At 42.6% G+C, this 18605-nt stretch overlaps 1 protein-coding gene across 11 annotated transcripts in view; it reads left to right on the top strand.

Moving 5' to 3' along the window:
• Positions 1–18605, top strand: part of hspg2 (heparan sulfate proteoglycan 2) — a 167704-nt gene that overhangs the window by 83470 nt on the left and 65629 nt on the right. For all 11 annotated transcript variants that reach the window (XM_049581471.1, XM_049581476.1, XM_049581474.1 and 8 more), the window contains 15 exons: positions 957–1084; positions 1314–1400; positions 2799–2857; positions 3119–3183; positions 3373–3513; positions 5081–5254; positions 5571–5750; positions 5861–5979; positions 6103–6214; positions 8279–8392; positions 8600–8727; positions 8953–9039; positions 15524–15600; positions 17806–17870; positions 17993–18133. In XM_049581471.1, coding sequence (XP_049437428.1) covers positions 957–1084; positions 1314–1400; positions 2799–2857; positions 3119–3183; positions 3373–3513; positions 5081–5254; positions 5571–5750; positions 5861–5979; positions 6103–6214; positions 8279–8392; positions 8600–8727; positions 8953–9039; positions 15524–15600; positions 17806–17870; positions 17993–18133 — 1677 coding nt within the window. The remainder of the gene's footprint in view (positions 1–956; positions 1085–1313; positions 1401–2798; positions 2858–3118; positions 3184–3372; positions 3514–5080; positions 5255–5570; positions 5751–5860; positions 5980–6102; positions 6215–8278; positions 8393–8599; positions 8728–8952; positions 9040–15523; positions 15601–17805; positions 17871–17992; positions 18134–18605) is intronic.

Below are 18605 nucleotides of genomic sequence, written 5' to 3'. Positions count from 1 at the left end.
TTTGAGCCGGAAGTGACCATATGTGGATGAGAGGTTGGAGGTAGCCCTAATGGTAGCAGCTAGCTTGGTCAGGACAGTGCATTTAACATTGCAATTATTGCTTACACCTATGTCTGTGAATCTGGGGTTATGCCATTGATTAAGTTACCTAACCAACGTTGTCACGATGGTAGCAACTTGCCAATAGATGGCACTCACCTGTCACTTAAAGCAACCAAGCCTTTAAAAATCCATAACATTAAGCCTTAAGTAGACCTGTCAGTTATAGAAAAAGTTATCCCCTGCATAGTTGTCATGAATGCAGAAATTAGCCAAAGAGACCAAACCTGTTGTACGAGGTTGTAAACATATTTATTTCTGCTGTAAAGTTGGGCATTTTAACACAGGGGTCTGTGAGGATTGACTCACTCTTGGAGCCAGCCTCAAGTGGCCATTAGAGGAACTGCAGTTTTTGGCACCTCTGTGTTGGCTTCAGTTTTCAGTCCCGGAAGTTGACTCTTGAGCCACAGCCAGCAGGCAATTAGCTTATCTCAGAACAAAGGCTGGAAACAGGTGTAAGCTCTCAAAAGATTGAAAAAAAAATCTAGGCCACCAGCACCAGATTTTTTTAAAGGTTAGCTGTTACCCTGTTTCCAGTCTTTATGCTAAGCTAATCAACTCCTGGCTTCATATTTGCAGTACTTAGTTTTTTAGTGGTTAAATTTGTGTTAAAATAAATAAGAATTTGTTTTATTTCAGCATCATACTAAAAGCAGGACTCAATATGCTTTAATATCTATTTATTATTAATATCATTATCCAGATATTTAACATTGTCGCATATTTGTCTCATATCGTGCAACCCTAATCCTCAGCAAGAAAGCTAATAAGTGTATTCCCCAAAATGTTAAACTATTCCTTCCTATTTTGTGAGGCAACCCTGTAAGAGAATCACCAGTGTGTTCTCCCTGCCACAGAGCTGCCAGCACAACACAGAGGGCCCTCAGTGTGACAAGTGTCGCCCAGGCTACTTTGGTGACCCGAGCAGAGGTCGCCCAGATGACTGCAAGCCCTGCCCCTGCCCATACTATGAGACCTCAAGGCGGTAAGGTCACACATCCACCCAGACCACACACACATCTACTGTACAAATAGGAGCAGACTCATTCACACCCACATAGCACACACAATGCATCAGCGGGAATACAAGGTTTCACCCTGTGCTTTTATATTTCCCAGAGCTGAGCTCATTCACTGTTTCATCCATTCAACATGCTAATCATTAACCCACTGTTGTAGATTTTAATCTGTGGCTGTTTCGCTGGGCTTTGTAGGTTTTCTGACACCTGCTTCCTGGATGTTGACCAGCAGCCAACATGTGACGCCTGCAGGCCCGGCTACACAGGAAGACGCTGTGAAAAGTGAGGAAACTGATATAATTAACTGTGCCTTTAGGTCACAGTATGAATACTGGTAGTTTGAAGATGGCAGCAATATGTTTGAGACCCTCTCCACTCAAAATTAGTTTTTCCTTAAGTTTATGTCCCATAAAATGTCTGACCTTCACTATACTGTTTTGTATCTGTGCAACGTTTGTTACTAGAGAGATGTGTTCACATTTCTCTGCTGAAGGGGGCAGTGTCTGTACACTTCCCTAAAATCTGAGATTCAAATATATGCTGGGCAGCTAGATTTGTTACATCACTAATATGCAATCAAATCGCTGTCTAATACGGACATACATATGGACAGGAGAACTGACTTCGACAAGACACCGGCAAAGAAATCTGAAACCTCCAGCGCAGAGCGGATCTGTCAGTCCAGAGTTAGCATTAGCCTTGTGAAAGTTTGGACAGAAAACATGGCACAGAGCAGTTGTTGGATGTTAACCGGACCCTTGAACATCCTTCCACCAACTACCAAGAACCCCATCGTAGCAGATTTTATTCCATGTTTCACAACCATGAACGCTGTGTCATCCACTGCCAGTTACAAGCTAACAAACAACATAGAGGCTCAAACTGATGTTTCCTCTAATGCTAATGCTAGTGCTAGCCTTCTTGATGCACACTCCTCTATCACCAGTCACTGGTTTCAATCTAGTAGTGCCTAAGGAGGTTAAAAACAGGAGAAGTCACGGTGTCATATTGTATCATATCATTGGGGTGTGCAGTATACTCTGGTCTGCACTTATTGATAGACTCAATAGCTGGCACACTATCATAGAACATGGGGATGATTGATTGGTTTCACTGAGGCATCCGCAGTCGGCCTTGGGTCGGAATGTATTGATATATAATGAAAAATAAAGATATGGGTGAGAATTACAGTTCTGCAACTATGGAAAAGGTCCTTCGCGCTCCATTTAAAACTCTTCAATTGTATATCAGCGGCCAACCATTCAAACATACCCAAAAAGTTCTGGCATGCCTAGTGCACCCAAAGAGCACCATCTCTTTTTCTAGCACTGTCTGCTGTAACCCTCCAACATGGCAACTCCAGAGCGTGTCCCAGCCTTCATTTAATAGCCTCGGTAGCTCCGTGCCAGCGCTGGAGAAAGCGAAACATATCTCAAGCGGCGGTAGTGGGCGGGGCGCAGGCCAGATCTAGAATTTCTCAGTGAATGAGAAAGTGTAGATGTCCTTCTAGCTTTTTGCCAGATTTTTTTTTTTTTTACTTTCATGTGTTAAAACCATGTTGAACAAAATATTTATAAATTAGTTAGTATTTTTACATACTTTAAAATATCTTTTAATAAACGTCATGTAGAATTTTATCACATTAAATCATATCTTTTATTTATTTTTTCTTTATTTCAGGTGTGCTCCTGGTTACCAGGGTAACCCTCTCCTGCCTAATGGAAAATGTGTCCTTAACCGTGAGTATATGTTCAACAAATTGCACCGACATTTTTGAAATTCTCATTTGAAGGCATGAAATCGACAGAAGCTGTACCTGGATTGTTTTACCATCTAGCGATATGACCACGGGGAGGTCTGTGTAATGATTACCATGGTTGTGATGTTACAGTAGGCAGTAGTATGTGGTCATGGTTCAGGTATGCAGAACTGCTGGAACGCTCCCAGGTGCACTTTCCACCCCATATGTCATCTTCTATCCATTTCTCTCTCCCCTGCAGAAAGCCCGGGCAAGTGTGATAACAGAGGAACTCTGAGCTCCAGCAGCAGGCCGTGCAGCTGCAAGGTATAAATGCAGTGTGGCAAACTGCTGGGTGATATTAGGATTATATTATGACCATTTATGGTGAAATATGTTGTTAAGTTGTGTTTTATGAGGCTGACGTGTCGTACTCTTTTATTTTTTGTCAATGAAAGAAATGAGTTTGACAGGCAGATGGACTACATATGTGCATGGGTTTGTTTGTGTGTGCAGAACAACGTGGCAGGCGCTCTGTGTGACGAGTGTAAGCCTGGATTCTTCCACCTATCAGAGACCAACCCTGAGGGCTGTCTACGTTGTTTCTGTATGGGCGTGTCCAAACAGTGTGCCAGCTCCACTTGGAATAGAGATCAGGTGGGTTACTGAGTGATGCATTGTGAAGGAAAGTGTGAAATATTTTTGGTGTCAGAGTTTGATGATGTGTTTGTGCAGTTGTTGTGCTGTATCAGCAAATCCTTTCAGATACTACATGGTGAGATTAGGACTCGGTATTACCACTAATTTCCTGAACCAGTTTGATTGAGGTTTGCAAGGTCCCATTGTGATTTAATGTCGATTCAATCAGGGATATTTTAGGTACAATACCAATTTTGTATTGCTGTAAATCGCAGTGTCCATATGTTTATCTGGAGGAGCAGCTGCAGATCCAACACAGAGCAGAGGAGAGGCTGCAGCTTGATCGTAAATAACACCAAAAGAACTTGTAACTTGGCGTTTATCAGTACTATAATCTGCAATACTTCAGCCTTTAATTCTCAAGAGATTGATGAGTTAAAGGGTGGGTTCATATTTTTAATTTTTTTGAGGTTTTTATATCATTCTGTAGCTTCCCTTTACTGTTCCTTTTATATTCACATACAAAACTTCAAAGTTTAGTCTGTCTGTTTTAGCTTTAAAATGTTATTTTCCCAATCTCTTCCAAAGACTTTTTTTCCACATTACGTGCTGTAGATTTCTGCATGAGGTCGTTGCTGCATATAAACTCATGTACTGTTGTGGCCACCACGTTTTTTCAGTTTCCAAAGTCACAAAATAACAAACAAACTAAGCGATGGAGGCAGGGGTAGACCAGCAACTCCTGTGTACTGTGAGGTAAAATTACTCTTTTAGTCAATGAACTGTGGTGGCTTTGAAAAGGACGACATAACAGCTTCATTTCCCTGTCAGGAAGGGCCGACTGCAATGTAAAGCAGTAAAATAATCTGAATAATTACACTTAAACTGATGTGGATGTTTTTTAGGTGGTCCTTTTTCAAGTGGCTAAAATATGTTATGTTGCTGCTGCCCCTCTCCACAACTCCTTTGACAGAAAGAGCATATTTACCTTGCAGAACACAAGGTGTTGCTTAGTGTTTGTGCCCTGCTACTCCTGCCTGCTTCTCTAAATTGGGAGTGTGCCAATTACCATCCACTGTAGGTAATACACTATGGATCTATAAATGTGTTTATACAGCACAAATGCAGTGTTACTTTGAGTCTTAATGTTTATTCACCTGGTTGAATAAATATTTAATAGTAATAAAGTAGCACCATCTTCCACTTTCAAACTCAAATCTTCCAAGCTAGCACTTTGCTCATTTCTCATGTTTATACTGTCAGCGAACAGCGTGTGTCGGGTTTAAGGGAAGGGAGGGCATCAGCGCTGTATCCTACATCACCGCTTTTGGGAAGTTTCAATTTGAGAAACACGAAAAAAAGTAGATCTACTTGCCATTTAAAGTTTCATGCATCCATGGAAAAAGGCACATATTAAAAGATCTCAGATTTCATGAATTAATACCTGATCATTCAAATGAAGACTGATTTGAAACTGTTGAATGATTTATTTTAACTCAGCCCTAGGTGAGATGCAGTCTGCAAACAGTCAACGTGTTGTAAATCTCAGTTCACATCTCATGTAGACAAATTGTTTGTCTCTTAGGTGCGAGGAGGGGTGAACGGGCAGCTCTTCTCCCTCGCCAACAGTGCCAACACTAAAACTATCTCTGAAGGCATCTCCCAGAGGGGCTCCTCTGAAGTCGTCTACCGCTCATTCTCCAGCGTCCCCAACGACATCTACTACTGGGTCCTGCCTGAGAGCTTCAGAGGAGATAAGGTGAGAGGAAAAACAACAAAGCAGAGAGCAGGTTCAAGGATAAGAGAGGAAAAACCTGTCAACTGTTAGTGAGGCTAGATGTCTCTGCCCCTTCCGTCCCACTCAGTCATGCCTCAACATGTTGTCAAGTGAAAAGGCTGCACTTATCCACACAGCGAGCCTCCTTTGAACCTTTATCTTGAATTCACAGCGATGGGTATCTTGTGACCCCCCCCCCGCCCCCCCCCCACACACACACACCATCACAGGGGTGAAATACCTTTCCACCATTCAGTATCGCTGAGATGAGCTTCTTTTTTCACCATGTTGCTAACAGGTGACGGCCTATGGCGGGGAGCTTCGCTACACAGTGCGCTTTGAACCGTCCCAGCGCTCACTGGTGATTGACGGTCAGCCAGATGTGGTTCTCCAGGGAAACGGCATCTTCCTGGAGCACTACTCTCAGACTAAGGCTCTCCCACGTGTCCCACAAACTGTCACCGTGACCTTCAGAGAGGTGTGTATCAGTGTTTACGGGGGAGTATTGTGTAGCTAGATCTGAATCCTCACACGATACTGGTAGATAACTTTTCTCTTTTGTGCATTCTTCATCTCTCTGGCTGATAGTCTGCATGGCGTCGCGCTGATGGGCAGCCGTGTACTCGTGAGCACCTGCTGATGGCCCTGGCGGATGTGACTGTCTTCATGGTCAGGGCCACCTATGTAGACAACATGGCTGAGAGCAGGTACAGTGGGAGCTTCCTCTGTCACTGCACAGCTCATTCACATACCTGAAGATGAATCCAAGAGCACTGCGCTTAAAAACACAAATATTATTACTAATTGTGTGGTTTTTTTGTGTTAAACAGTATCTCCGACATCAAGATGGACGTCGCTGTTCCTCACTCCACTGGTAATGAACGTGCTGTGGAGGTGGAGGAGTGCGCCTGTCCACAGGGATACAGAGGACCTTCTTGCCAGGTACCATACCTGCAAACTTGTTCAGTCATTGCAAAACTCACAGGATGTGTTTCATAACAGTGTTAAACCCAGTGTGTAAAATTGATTTAGAATTGTTCTGTAGGAGGCACTGCCAATACCAAACAAATGCATTGGCCTTGCACAAAATTTGACCATAAACCAGTGACAGTCACTTCAATCATCACCAAACACACTGGATATTTTTTATTAAGCTAGTGAAGCATGTTCACAAAATGTTTTTGCATGTGAGGGTGAAAGTATTGCCAAAGAAGAGTATGGCCTGGTACAGATTTGGACTGTCCGATGGATGACATGGTTTTTCCAAGTAGGACATGCTCCTGGATCAACATCCCATCGCATTCCAGGACCAACGTTGCAGTCAACCAGTCAACATCATCAGTGGGCTGTTCCTGTGCTTATATCAAAAGAAGCACAAAGAGCTAAGCTGGTTTTCCGTTTTGAAGTTAATACAATTGAACAAAATCCTCAGTAACACAGAACAAAAACTTTAGAAGCTACTGCAGGGTTACCGTGTTAGCATGCTTACTTGGTAGGCTATGCTTACAAGTAAGCTTGCCAATAGACTAGAATATTAGCAAGTTAGCTTGCTTAGTAGGTAGCCTATGCTAACAAGTAAGTTTGCCAATAAACTGGAATATTAGCGAGTTAGCTTGCTAAGTAGGTAGGCTATGCTAACAAGTAAGCTTGCCAATAGACTAGAATATTAGCAAGTTAGCTTGCTAAGTAGGTAGGCTATGCTAACAAGTAAGTTTGCCAATAAACTGGAATATTAGCGAGTTAGCTTGCTAAGTAGGTAGGCTATGCTAACAAGTAAGTTTGCCAATAAACTGGAATATTAGCGAGTCAGCTTGCTAAGTAGGTAGGCTATGCCAACAAGTAAGCTTGCCGGTAGACTAGAATATTAGCGAGTTAGCTCAGTAAATAGGTAGGTTATGCAAACAAGTAAGCTTGCCAATAAACCATCATATTAGCGACTTCGCTTACTAACTGGGTTGGCTATGCTTACAAATAAACTTGTCAATAGACTAGAATATTAGCGAGTTCGCTTAGTAAATAGGTAGGCTATGCTAACAAGTAAGCTTGCCGGTAGACTAGAATATTGGCAAGTTAGCTTAGTAAATAGGTAGGCTATGCTAACAAGTAAGCTTGCCAATAAACCATAATATTAGCGACTTCGCTTACTAACTAAGGTGGCTGTGCTTACAAGTAAACTTGTCAATAGACTATTAGCGAGTTAGCTTGCTAACTAGGTAGGCTATGTTAACAAGTAAGCTTGCCGGTAGACTAGAATATTGTTGTTTATGTCAGCATAATCCAGAATCAGCGTGATGATGATGATGATGATGGTCCTGGAGTAATGTGATTATTTATTTAGGATCAACATAGGAAAAAGGAGGGAAATGTGTTAAATGCTTATTTGTTAACATAGCCTATCTACTAAGCAAACTAACTTGCTAATATTCTAGTCTGTCTACAAGTTTACTTATTAGCAGAGCGAGCCTAGTTAGCAAGCTTACTTGCTAACCCTGCAGTAGCTTCTGTTCAATTGTATTGGCTTCAAAATGGAAAACTGAAGAAGAAAAAAGGAGTTTTGAAAGAAGCACAGTAGCAGCACGCTGATGATGTCACAGGGCTGTGATTGGTTGATTGCAATGTTGGTCCTGGAGTGCGACATTGGATGTTGATCCAGGAGCATGTCCTACTTGGCAGATTCACGTAGTTCACTGTCCGATGATTATAAAACTTGTTAGTTTCTTTGATGTTGGTGTTGTAAACTGTCAAAGGTCTTGATCCTCTGTAGCTTCCAACCTTTGACGGTCCATGCTGGCTTGAACCCTGGAACCACTGCTTGCAGCTATATTTTAGTTTGATTTGAAAATAGAATGGGGATCACAAGCCTAAGCTTGTTAATAATAGCACAGTAAACTTCTTTCCATTACTGTTGATAATTGCAGTGTGTCTCCCCGCTGCAGTGGAACAAAGATGTCTTCCTCTTTGTCATCACTTGTCTCTAACCTGAGGTGTTTTTCCATGTCATTGCAGGAGTGTGATGAAGGTTACACTCGGACCAGCTCTGGCCTTTACCTCGGCACTTGCGAGAGGTGCGACTGCAACGGTCACGCCAGCAGCTGTGACTCAGAGACCGGCAGGTGTCTGGTAGGTTTTATGCCACCCTTCTTCTTCTTCCCGTCTCTCTCAGTTCTCTGCCAGCAGAGAAGCTGCTTTGATCCGTGCAGTGGAATGCACTAATGGTTTCTTGGCGAATCCCAACATGTGGAAACACACCATCACTCTCAAGTACTGTATATTCAACTGTTCCACGGATTTCACGTCTTCTTTATTTGTGTGTGTCCTGACCAACAGCAATGTCTCCACAACACCGCCGGGCCAAGGTGTGAGCGCTGTCAGCCTGGTTTTTATGGAAACCCGGTAACAGGCGGTGCTCAGGCCTGCCAGCCCTGCCCCTGTCCTGGAACCTCTTCCAGCAACCAGTGAGTTTATGTCTTAAAGTCTGTTCAACTTGTGTCAGATATATTCAGTCAGTGTAGATTACTGTTAATTATTCTGTTTAATGCTGGATTAGGCAAAGTAAACAGTGCAATGCGAGAGCAGAAACAACTCAAATGTCCTGTAATAAAAAAAGGTCACAGTGTACATGAAATAATATGATTACTGCCAATAAGAGCTTCCTCGTGGTGTGCCCTCTGTTGGCACAGATTCTCCCCAACCTGCTATCTGGAGTCTGACGGTCAGCCGACATGTGATAATTGTCCCCCTGGATATACTGGCAGGCGCTGTGAAAGGTAAGCCCCCCTCCTTCTCTTTCTGCTTTTCCTTTTCCTCTCTTTCTTCCTCTCATGGTCGTCTGGAGGCGGCTCAGTGTTTTGGGTTACTGGGCTGGCCGGCAGCAAGGTTAGCAGGGGCTGGCAGTCGCACCCAGTGGTTTCATCATAGGAAAGGGATATAAGCATGTCTGTGGTTCGCATCTCTCTTGTTTTTTCCCGGCAGTTGTCACTGAGTGGTGTCAGTGGAGGGATGGGAGAGGCAAATTGGTGCCACCCATTCTGAAGTTTTGTACTGTTTGCTGTTTTTCTAGATCTGCTGGTGGTTATTGTTTTCTTGGATTTATTGATTTTCAAAATGTAAGGTCACTCCTGCTGCAGTAGAATAATATATCCTTGTTATAGGATAAGGGGCCTTTGGTGGTACTGAGTATGTCATCACTCAGATTTTATTGTTTGTGGAAAAGAAATTTGCCGAAAGACAAATAAAAAGTGCTGTATGTCCTGAGGAAACCTTTAGTTTCGATGGCTGTAGAGCTCACTTTTGCTTTCCTCTGTCCTTTGCTTCACCTTTAAAAGTCTTCTCAGAGGTTGCTTTCTGCTTCAGCTTTGCGCTTTGCTGGTAGCGAAATTTTAAGGTGTTGGCTCACGTGATTTCTGTCTGTGCACAGACCAAATATATTTTCTGGGTCTCTACAACATAAATGTAGACGTGGCATTTATGAGGACTCCTGTCATGCTGATCAATCTTTGCCGCCCCGAGGGCAAAGATGACGAGGTGACTTGGGTGAAAGACGCAATTTATGAATCATTTATTATCTGAACGTCTCTGCCTGCATCATACCTGACTCTGCTGTTTTGACATTAAGAGAAGAGAAGCCATCTGCAGACAGCTGTGGGGACCCTTTCCTGGACAAGCACATAGATGGCCTCCTACCTGTGGGATGTGGAGCTGAACCAGTGTTCAATTTCAGCTGGGAGAAAGAGATAGAGCTATATGGCAGCGGAGATGATGGTGAAACCATGGAGACAACCATCATCCCTACAAGGTCTTTACTGTCTACTGCAGCCCACCATCGCACGACTCGGTCCCCTCCAGCAGTCGAGGTGGGCATTGTCTCAGTCACCCCTAACAGATCAGCACCCAGACTCCCGCCACGCTTCACACCCAGCCCAGAGAGCAGACACGCCAGCTTCCAGAAGCTACTCCGGCTTCACCTGAATACCTTCAATCAGCGTCTCAGCATGCTGGAGAGCAACACGCTTGACATGAAGGAGAGTATTCACAGTATGGGGGACCAGCAGAGTAAACTCGGCACCCAGCTGAAGGAGCTCCTCACTCTGCAGTCAGCTTGGGAGAAGAACAAGAAGATTAGTGAGCTGGAGAAGAGCTACATAGACATGGACAGCCGTTTGAGCCGACTAGAGGGAAGGTTGGAGATCCTGATTGATGGCTTCACCGCCCTGGCTCAGGAGATGAACAAGATGAAACGTACTAGACACGTCTCCCGCTCACCACAAGAGAGGAGGGTTCCGCCTTCACTCACCACCGTCCTCGAACTCCCATTGTACTCAACGCCTCAGCCTCCAGTCAGAATTATACCCACAGAAGCGCCATTCACCAGTAGAGCCACAGTGCCTAAAAGCATACCGACCCCAGGCCTCCCCGCGAACAAGTCCACATCTGTTCGTCAAAGAGTGAGAAAACTCAAACCCTCACCCACTGATGCACCAGTAAAAAACACAGTCACCAGGTCATCCGGAAGTCAAGTCTCAACAAGGTCAGCAAAGTTAAAGACCCCCCTGACTAAACCTAGGAACACTTCAAAATCAACATCTACAATCACAAAAAGGCCTGAAGGTAGGAGGTCCTCTGTGACAGCCAAACGTGTTCCACAGCCAAACCAAACAAAACTAAAACAAGAAGCCATTACTAAATTTCAGTTGGAGCCACCATCTCACAAACCAAAGCCTGACCAGTCTGGTAAAAAGGATTCATCAAAAAACAATGAACATGACAAGGCATTTAGATCTGATGCTCCAGTTTCAGAGGAGGTCCAGGAGGGCGAAAAGACTTCAGAAGGTGATTCAAAGAAATTGTCAAAGGCACATAAGGACAACTCCTATAAGCTGGTCTCTAATGCTACAAAGACTTCGTCAAAGAACACGCTTACAACCACAAAACCTACCAAGGCTACTACTGCAAAGAAGAAATCTAACACAACAGTAAAGACAACGACTCCTGCTAGAATAAAGCCCACCACTGCAAAGAAGTCTAAGACAACAGTAAAAAGGACGACTCCTGCAAAAATAAAGGCTACTACCGCGAAGAAGAAGTCAAAGACAACAGTAAAAATGACAACTACTGCCAAAACAAAGGTTACTATTGCAAAGAAGAAGTCTAACGCAGTAGTAAAAAGAACGACTCCTGCGAAACTTAAGGCTACGACTGCGAAAAGGTTGAGCATAACAGTGAAAAAGAAATCAGCTCCCCCTAAAACCAAGGCTACTACTGCAAAAGAAGTAACTAAAAAACCCCAGCAGAGGAGAAAGAAGACAAACTCACATGCTGGTGTTTTGGACCTACTGCAGCTCTTACAAGGAAATTACAAGTCTGCAAAGCATCAAAAGCATCAAGACGGTTCTCTTCATGTTGTCCTGGGAAGGCTGGCCATTCCTATCAGAATTATCCCTGATGACTAGGGAATAAAGTGCTGTATTTTGTTTCCATTGTTTTTATATCTCCAGACTCTAATCCTGATATTTATGTGTATTACTGCAACTGCGTCAATGGAACATTATGAAGGGACTGATTTTATGACACTGTGTTACTTTAGAGGGACTTTCCAGATGTTGAATGCCATCCTGATGTGGTGTTATGATTTTGATATTATTGGCTTTTAAGGTATATGTTATTATAATCTGAACTATTGCACAAAATCCTGCTATGAAGAGTTAGCTTAGCATTAGTACCTCTTGTGTGTATACCTTTGTCCATTGTGTTATGGCCAGACTACCTCAAGTTTTACAAGTTATCAACCCCAAACCTTTGTTAGATTATTTTGAAAACATCATGCCCATCATTCTTATATCCTGTATCCACAAAGGTATGCTTTAATTGGCTTTTCCAATCATATGTTGGTGTCAGGCAACACCTCAGTGTCACCCTGTGGTTTTAGGACTAATTGCTTGTAGTATGTGTTCTGTACTGAATGTTTTTATCAAAGAACCCCAACATGTTTTACATTTTTATTTTTTTATTGTTGTCGTAAGGAGATTAGTTAAAATGTTAAATTGTAAGGATAAAGAACCTGTACATAACAAACAACAACAACAATCTAATATCCCGCTAGTGGCTGTACGTGCTACAATAATAATTTCATGTATTGATATGAGTGACTGGACCATAAAAGATGCCACACATTTTTTTTACAGATATTTATGGTCCCCAGAGGATGAATTCTAATGATTTTGGTGACTCCCCTGCTTTTCACTTAGCAACACCAGCCAGAGTCCTACACAAGACCCGCCCCGGCACCACACAAATCTGTCTAAACCAAATAAATTAACCAAGCGCTGCTCAGATAATTTGGTTAGCCAGCTTTTTCAAAGTGATCTGTTTTTGCCATTTCATACATGTGAAACTAACATAATGTATTTTCAAATAAAGGTAATTCAGGAAGTACAATTTTTTGGATTTGTTGTGCTTATTCTCGTAATATTGAGCAGCACATGTCCACAGTTAACATGTCTGTTGGTATGTACGTACCTGATTGAAATGGCTCTCATACTCCAGCTGGTGCATAAGACAGAGCAAACACACAAAGTCAGCTGTTAGAGGATTAAAATGGTAAAACATTAAATAAATTATTAATATTATTTTCATTTTTTATATGTATAATCCAACATTTGCAGTCCGACCCACATGTTTTTTGTGTTACCCAGAACCACACCCAGTAGAGATGCACCGATCCAGCTTTTTCAGTTTCGATACCGATCCCGATACTGTGGCTTTGAGTATCAGCCGATACCCGATACCGATCCGATACCATGGTTAATCTAAAAAGCTATATACCTTTACATGTAGAACAGAAAAGACTAGAGGCATCAGGCATTGACGACTACACAGTTCTTTCCTAAGATAAAATGAAACAAGACGAAACAGATTAATGCAATGATTAACTATTTATTTTTAACAAAAATAAACAATTGTGTGACAGCAGATTCTCTCCTTCGCTCCATGACGTATGACGTAGCCTGGGTCGCAATAGATTTAAAGGGAAAGGATCGCCTCAGGTATAGGTTGCATTTTCCGATACCCGATCCATCTATTTTGATGATGTTGGGGCCGATATTCGATCCAGATATTGGATCGGTGCATCCCTAGCACCCAGAATTAAAATTAAAATTCAATTTTATTTATAAAGAACAATATCACAAATCACAATCTGCCTCAGAGGGCTTTACAGCATATGACATCCCTTTGTTGTTGGACCCTCACAGTGGATAAGGAAAACAAACAAAATACCACTTGTGAATCATCTTGTTTTTTGGGGTCACCTGTGGGTACCTGACCTGATCCAGGACTTGGCCAACAGCAGGTCAAAATGTGTTTTGTCCAATACTTTTTACAGCCTTAGCCTTAAATTTTACCCGCTAAACATCAGCATGTTAGCATTGCTATTGTGAGTATATTAGCATTTAGCACAAAGCACAGCTGTGCCCAAGAATAGCATCACAGATAGAACTGCTCGCATGGCTGCAGACTCTTTGTGATGGATTAAATCTCTTGAGAGCATGAACGTGAACAACCAATTTCATGGCATTTTGCCAGTGAAGTTATAAGGAATCTTGATGACAAAAATAAACATTATGGACTGATGTAGATGAAAGGTCGTGAGTTCAGCAAAGCAATAAGACCTAATCCTTTGGCTACAAAGAATTCCCACGGTTGATGTCATGGAAATCCAGCCCTTTATTTTGGAATTCTTGTGTGAAAAGTTATTCTACAGAAGTCAAATATATCATGTAAATGTTGACATCATTTGACATAAGTGTTATGAGACCAGAAAACTCATGGTGAGGCCAGAGTGGAAGGGGATCATCCTCTGTGGAGCATGACATTTTAATGCAAATGGTACATTACATTTTTATATTTCGTATGTACCTGTTGATAGTTTTGCCCAATGGTGACACTAGAAGAAAGGACTGATGCTGCTGAAAGCAACTGAACTCATCATCTGGGGACCGTGAATATTTGTAGTCAGTTTCATGGCAGTGTGTTCAGTAGTTGTCAAGACCAAAGCATTGGATGCCTCACACCCAATAATCCCACCATGGTTTGGTCTATTACTGAAAATCTTTCAAATCATCAGCATGTAGAAAAATATAAGGAATGCATGGACCCAGTTTTCAAGATCATATCTAAATATAACTAGTGTGTGAAATTGTTTAGTTTCATTTCTGTATGTTATGAGACCAGTTTGTCATGTTGTGTTTGTCATGAGCTGTATGACCATTCCTTATAGCCTTTTATCAGCTTCCCATAATCGTATCTGTATTCTTATATTTTCTGTTTCCCAATGTAATCAGAATTACCCTTTTATTTAAATCTATAAAACAACACTGACTGGAAGGACTGATATAACCATGCCTTAGAAACTGCTGTACGTCTCAGGAGTTAGTTTGAATACAGTTTCCCCAAAGCAAGTTCATAGCATGGAAGTCCTCTTGTTGGCTGTTGACCGGCGGAGCTGCCAGAGGACAGGTGAGGTAAGACTGATAGCAGCCGTCCTCAGGGCACCCTGCACAGATCTGTGGTTGGATAAGCCTTTGCTCTGGTGGCAGTGGCGTTGTTTGCTTGGGTTGATGGCGTGTTGCTTTGCTGTGTCACAATATTAGAAATAACTTTCCTCTTTAGCAGCTTCTTCTACGCCTCTCTTTATCAGTACTTTCTCTACTTACATCTGCTTTGCTCTGTTCCAGTTCCTGTCCAGTTCTGTATGAAGCTTTTATTTACAACATTTCCTTGAAATCTGGTGATATTTCCTCTGTTAATGTTCCTGTGTAAAGGTGTTCCTCAGTTTTGGCTGTACCACCCTTATATGAGAGATGGAATCAACATCTGAGACATGTTGAATGTTTTAGCAGCGGCTGTGCTTCATCCATCTCCAAGCAATATTTCATTATCTTCTTCACTGGGAGAACAGCTTGTATTCAGGGAAAAATCTGGGTGTGAATTTAAGATGAGTCCTTGGTGCAGATATGTGTACCTACTGGATGGAACAACAGGACAGTTTGCGTGTCCCTCGTCTGAATGACTCAGTCCTTTGTTGGTGGTTGAGGTTTGGCTCAGGTCAAGAAGACTCCCCAAAGGACACAACTCATCAAATGTATCACCTCTTGCAGACTTCCCAGCTTCCTGTCTCATTGTTCTTTGGGTTAAAACTTGTATCCTCCTTTACTGGAAATATTTACTCAATCACATTGTCTATTTTTATTTCAGATGTGCCCCAGGATACACTGGCAACCCACAGCTTGGACAAAGATGTACTGTTGGCAACAATAACAACGAACTCAATGGTGCGTACTGTGTTGTGATTCAGGAACATGACAGATATTGTTCCATCCATAGAAACAGAAACATAGAGTCCACATTGGTCACTGGATCGTACCTCAATACTGTCACCATATTGGGGAGTGCAAGACTTGCCAGTTAACAAATGCAAGTAGAGGAGCTGCAGTTTTTCTGGATAGAAAGCACTATAAAGTTTATATTTCTGAACCGATTGCAATAATTTATATGGTGTACAACGTTGGCAGGTGGGAAAAGTAGGATTATCATACCAGAGACTCAAAATTAACGTATTTTGAGGGAAATTATCGTACATCCGTCATAACCAAAATAACAATCCTACTGATGCGCTATAGGCAGATATAGTCACTCTAGTGTTTACTTTTTTGGGTTACTTTTTTTCCATTTTCCTTGCTTCTGTTTTTTCCTCTTCTTCTTCTTCTGTTTTGAATCTCATTCTCGCTCGACTTCCTGACGGGTCCTAGCTCCTCGTGGGGCGGGTACACCTGACCATTCAGCCAATCATGCTCACTGTTCAGAGACAAGCGTCACCCGTATCTCACGCTAAGCAAAGTGCGATTGGCTGGAAACATGTCACATGAGTACAGATGCCTTCAGGGCTCACAAAAAAACTCTGGCATACTGATTACAACCACACATTCATGAAATGGTCAAATTATCGTACATTTGGCCTTTTTTGGGATTATTGATCGTACATCGTACAGAGGGCCAAATTATCGTACAAATACGATAATTATTGTACATCTGGCAACGCTGATGGTGTAGGACAGAAATGGTCTCCAGTTATGTAGAATCTTGATATTTTAGGCTATAATCACTGCTAGACTCTTTTAGGTCCGATGTCACAATGACGTTGTTTCATTAGCTGGAGGCAAAACACGACTCGTCACCACAGGGCTGAAGGCTACATAGGAGTCTTAAAATGTCTTCTTGTTGTGTTATTGGGTGCCAAGATAGACGGAGTCATGGCGCTCCGGCACGCAGAACGATTATTTCTGAACACACTACTCGCATCATCTTCCTCCATTGCCCAAAACAAGCCATAGAACTTGCTAGCTAGAGTTAGCTAATGTCTGCGGAGAATTGTTTTGCCTCCAGCTAAGCTCAGCCCACCAAAAACATCATACTGTTTGCTAACAGTAAAAAGGTCTATAGAGGAGAATGTATTAAGCTAGATGAACTGAATTACTTATGTGGTGTAAAATAATTCATTGTCACAAGGAATTGTGTAAACTCAAGTTCGTCATGCACGGGTTTGGCTTTCTTTTCCTGGTTAATACTTGAGGAGGTCCCTATATAAAATAATGTGGAAGTAGACAACTTTTCAACCAGCTAGTGTGCAAGCTAGCAAGCGAACACTGCCTGCTTATCAACTCCTTGATGATAACAGAATATAGTAACTTTCCCCACTGCTCATTTTAGAAAGGCCACAGTAAGAAGACGTGTTTATATAACATAATGTGCATTTAGATTGGTTCCTGTCTGAACCTAGGCACGATCCTGGGAATATGAAGGTTCGCTTACGTTAGCATGCTAGCTACCTACCTAACGCTGGCAGTCAAACAAACAACTACAATCCATTGTCTGTTTGATAATCTTGGTGGTGGCAAGTGCAGTCTTGTACGCTGTAGTCTGCTGGAGAGGTAGCATGATGGACAAGAACAAGAAACGGCTGGACAAGCTAATTAAGAGGGCGGGTTCAGTGCTTATCAAGAGCTTGGATTCAATGGGGATTGTAGTGGAGAGACGCACATGGAGAAAGGTGCGGGCCATCCTCAGGAACTACAGCCACCCTCTCCTCAAAATCATGGCAGGACAGAGAAGCAGCCGCAGTGATCAGATTATTTCCTTGCATTGCAGGACCGAACGCTTTAGCAGATACTTTGTCTCCACAGCCGTCAGACTCTATAACACCCCAGTCAGTGGAAGTGGCTCATGATATTATAGCGCTTTTCATCCAGGAGTAATGCTACTCCCCAGATTACATTTGTTGACAGGCAAGTCTTGCTCTCTCCAATATGCCGGCGATGTTAATGTATTGCTGCAACAGATTGACAGTCTACATATATATGTCTGTGGTTCCATCTTCTGGTTTGTTCTTTATCTAAGAAAAAGTTGTAAAGATTACCTTCATGTCTTTCAGTAGAGAGCTGGTACATACTGTAACTCTCTGCCTTACCGTCCTGTTACAGGTAACTGCTATAACTGTGACCAGAGAGGAAGTGAAGGCTGCAGTGGTGGTGTGTGCCGCTGCAAGGTGATCAAACAAACCAACCTTCTGGCTGTTGTTAATATCTTTTGTATCATTGTTCCCACTTCTAAGAAAGACTGAGATTGACTGGTAGTCTTCTGTCTCCCTTTCTTGATACTGTGCTGCAGATGAACGTTGAAGGCCCGTCTTGCTCCAGCTGCAAGGCTGGAACCTTCCATCTCAGCCCGCAGAACAAAGATGGCTGCCTGTCCTGTTTCTGTATGGGTGTCACTCAGCAGTGCTCCAGCTCTACCTACTACAGAGACCTGGTAAGGCTTTTAATAGGGGCATGACACAATAGCACAGCAACAGCTCTGTGGCTCGTACCTCTGAACAACTAAACCAAATATGAAATTTACTCCGGACAAAGCAATCCTTCCTGGCAGGGATCACATCAGCAAGTGTGTTACACTTTTATTTTGGAGTGTAAGATGTGTGTGGTCTAAATCTGCCCCTCATCACACCAGTTTTAAGTCATACTTGCCAAGACTTCCTGTTTTTCATAGTCCTCTTCTGGTTTCCTCCACGGGTCACAATTCTCCCATATTTTTCCAGATTTATGACAGATTTCCACACCTTTTTTTTCCTTTTCGTTATCACAACCTGTTTTTGGCACTGTGTGGCGTGTATAAGCCCTATGACTCTCAAAGTCTACTGTTTCCTTCCTTTTGGCGCTTGCCCCCTCCGACCATCTGGGGCCGGAGAAGAGTGCCCATTGGGCTCACATGAGTCATACACAGC

This window comes from Epinephelus fuscoguttatus, linkage group LG7 (genome assembly GCF_011397635.1).
Source record: "Epinephelus fuscoguttatus linkage group LG7, E.fuscoguttatus.final_Chr_v1".
NCBI lineage: Eukaryota > Metazoa > Chordata > Actinopteri > Perciformes > Serranidae > Epinephelus > Epinephelus fuscoguttatus.
The sequence above is the reverse complement of the archived record's forward strand: the minus strand, read 5'-3'. Positions and strand labels throughout refer to the sequence as shown.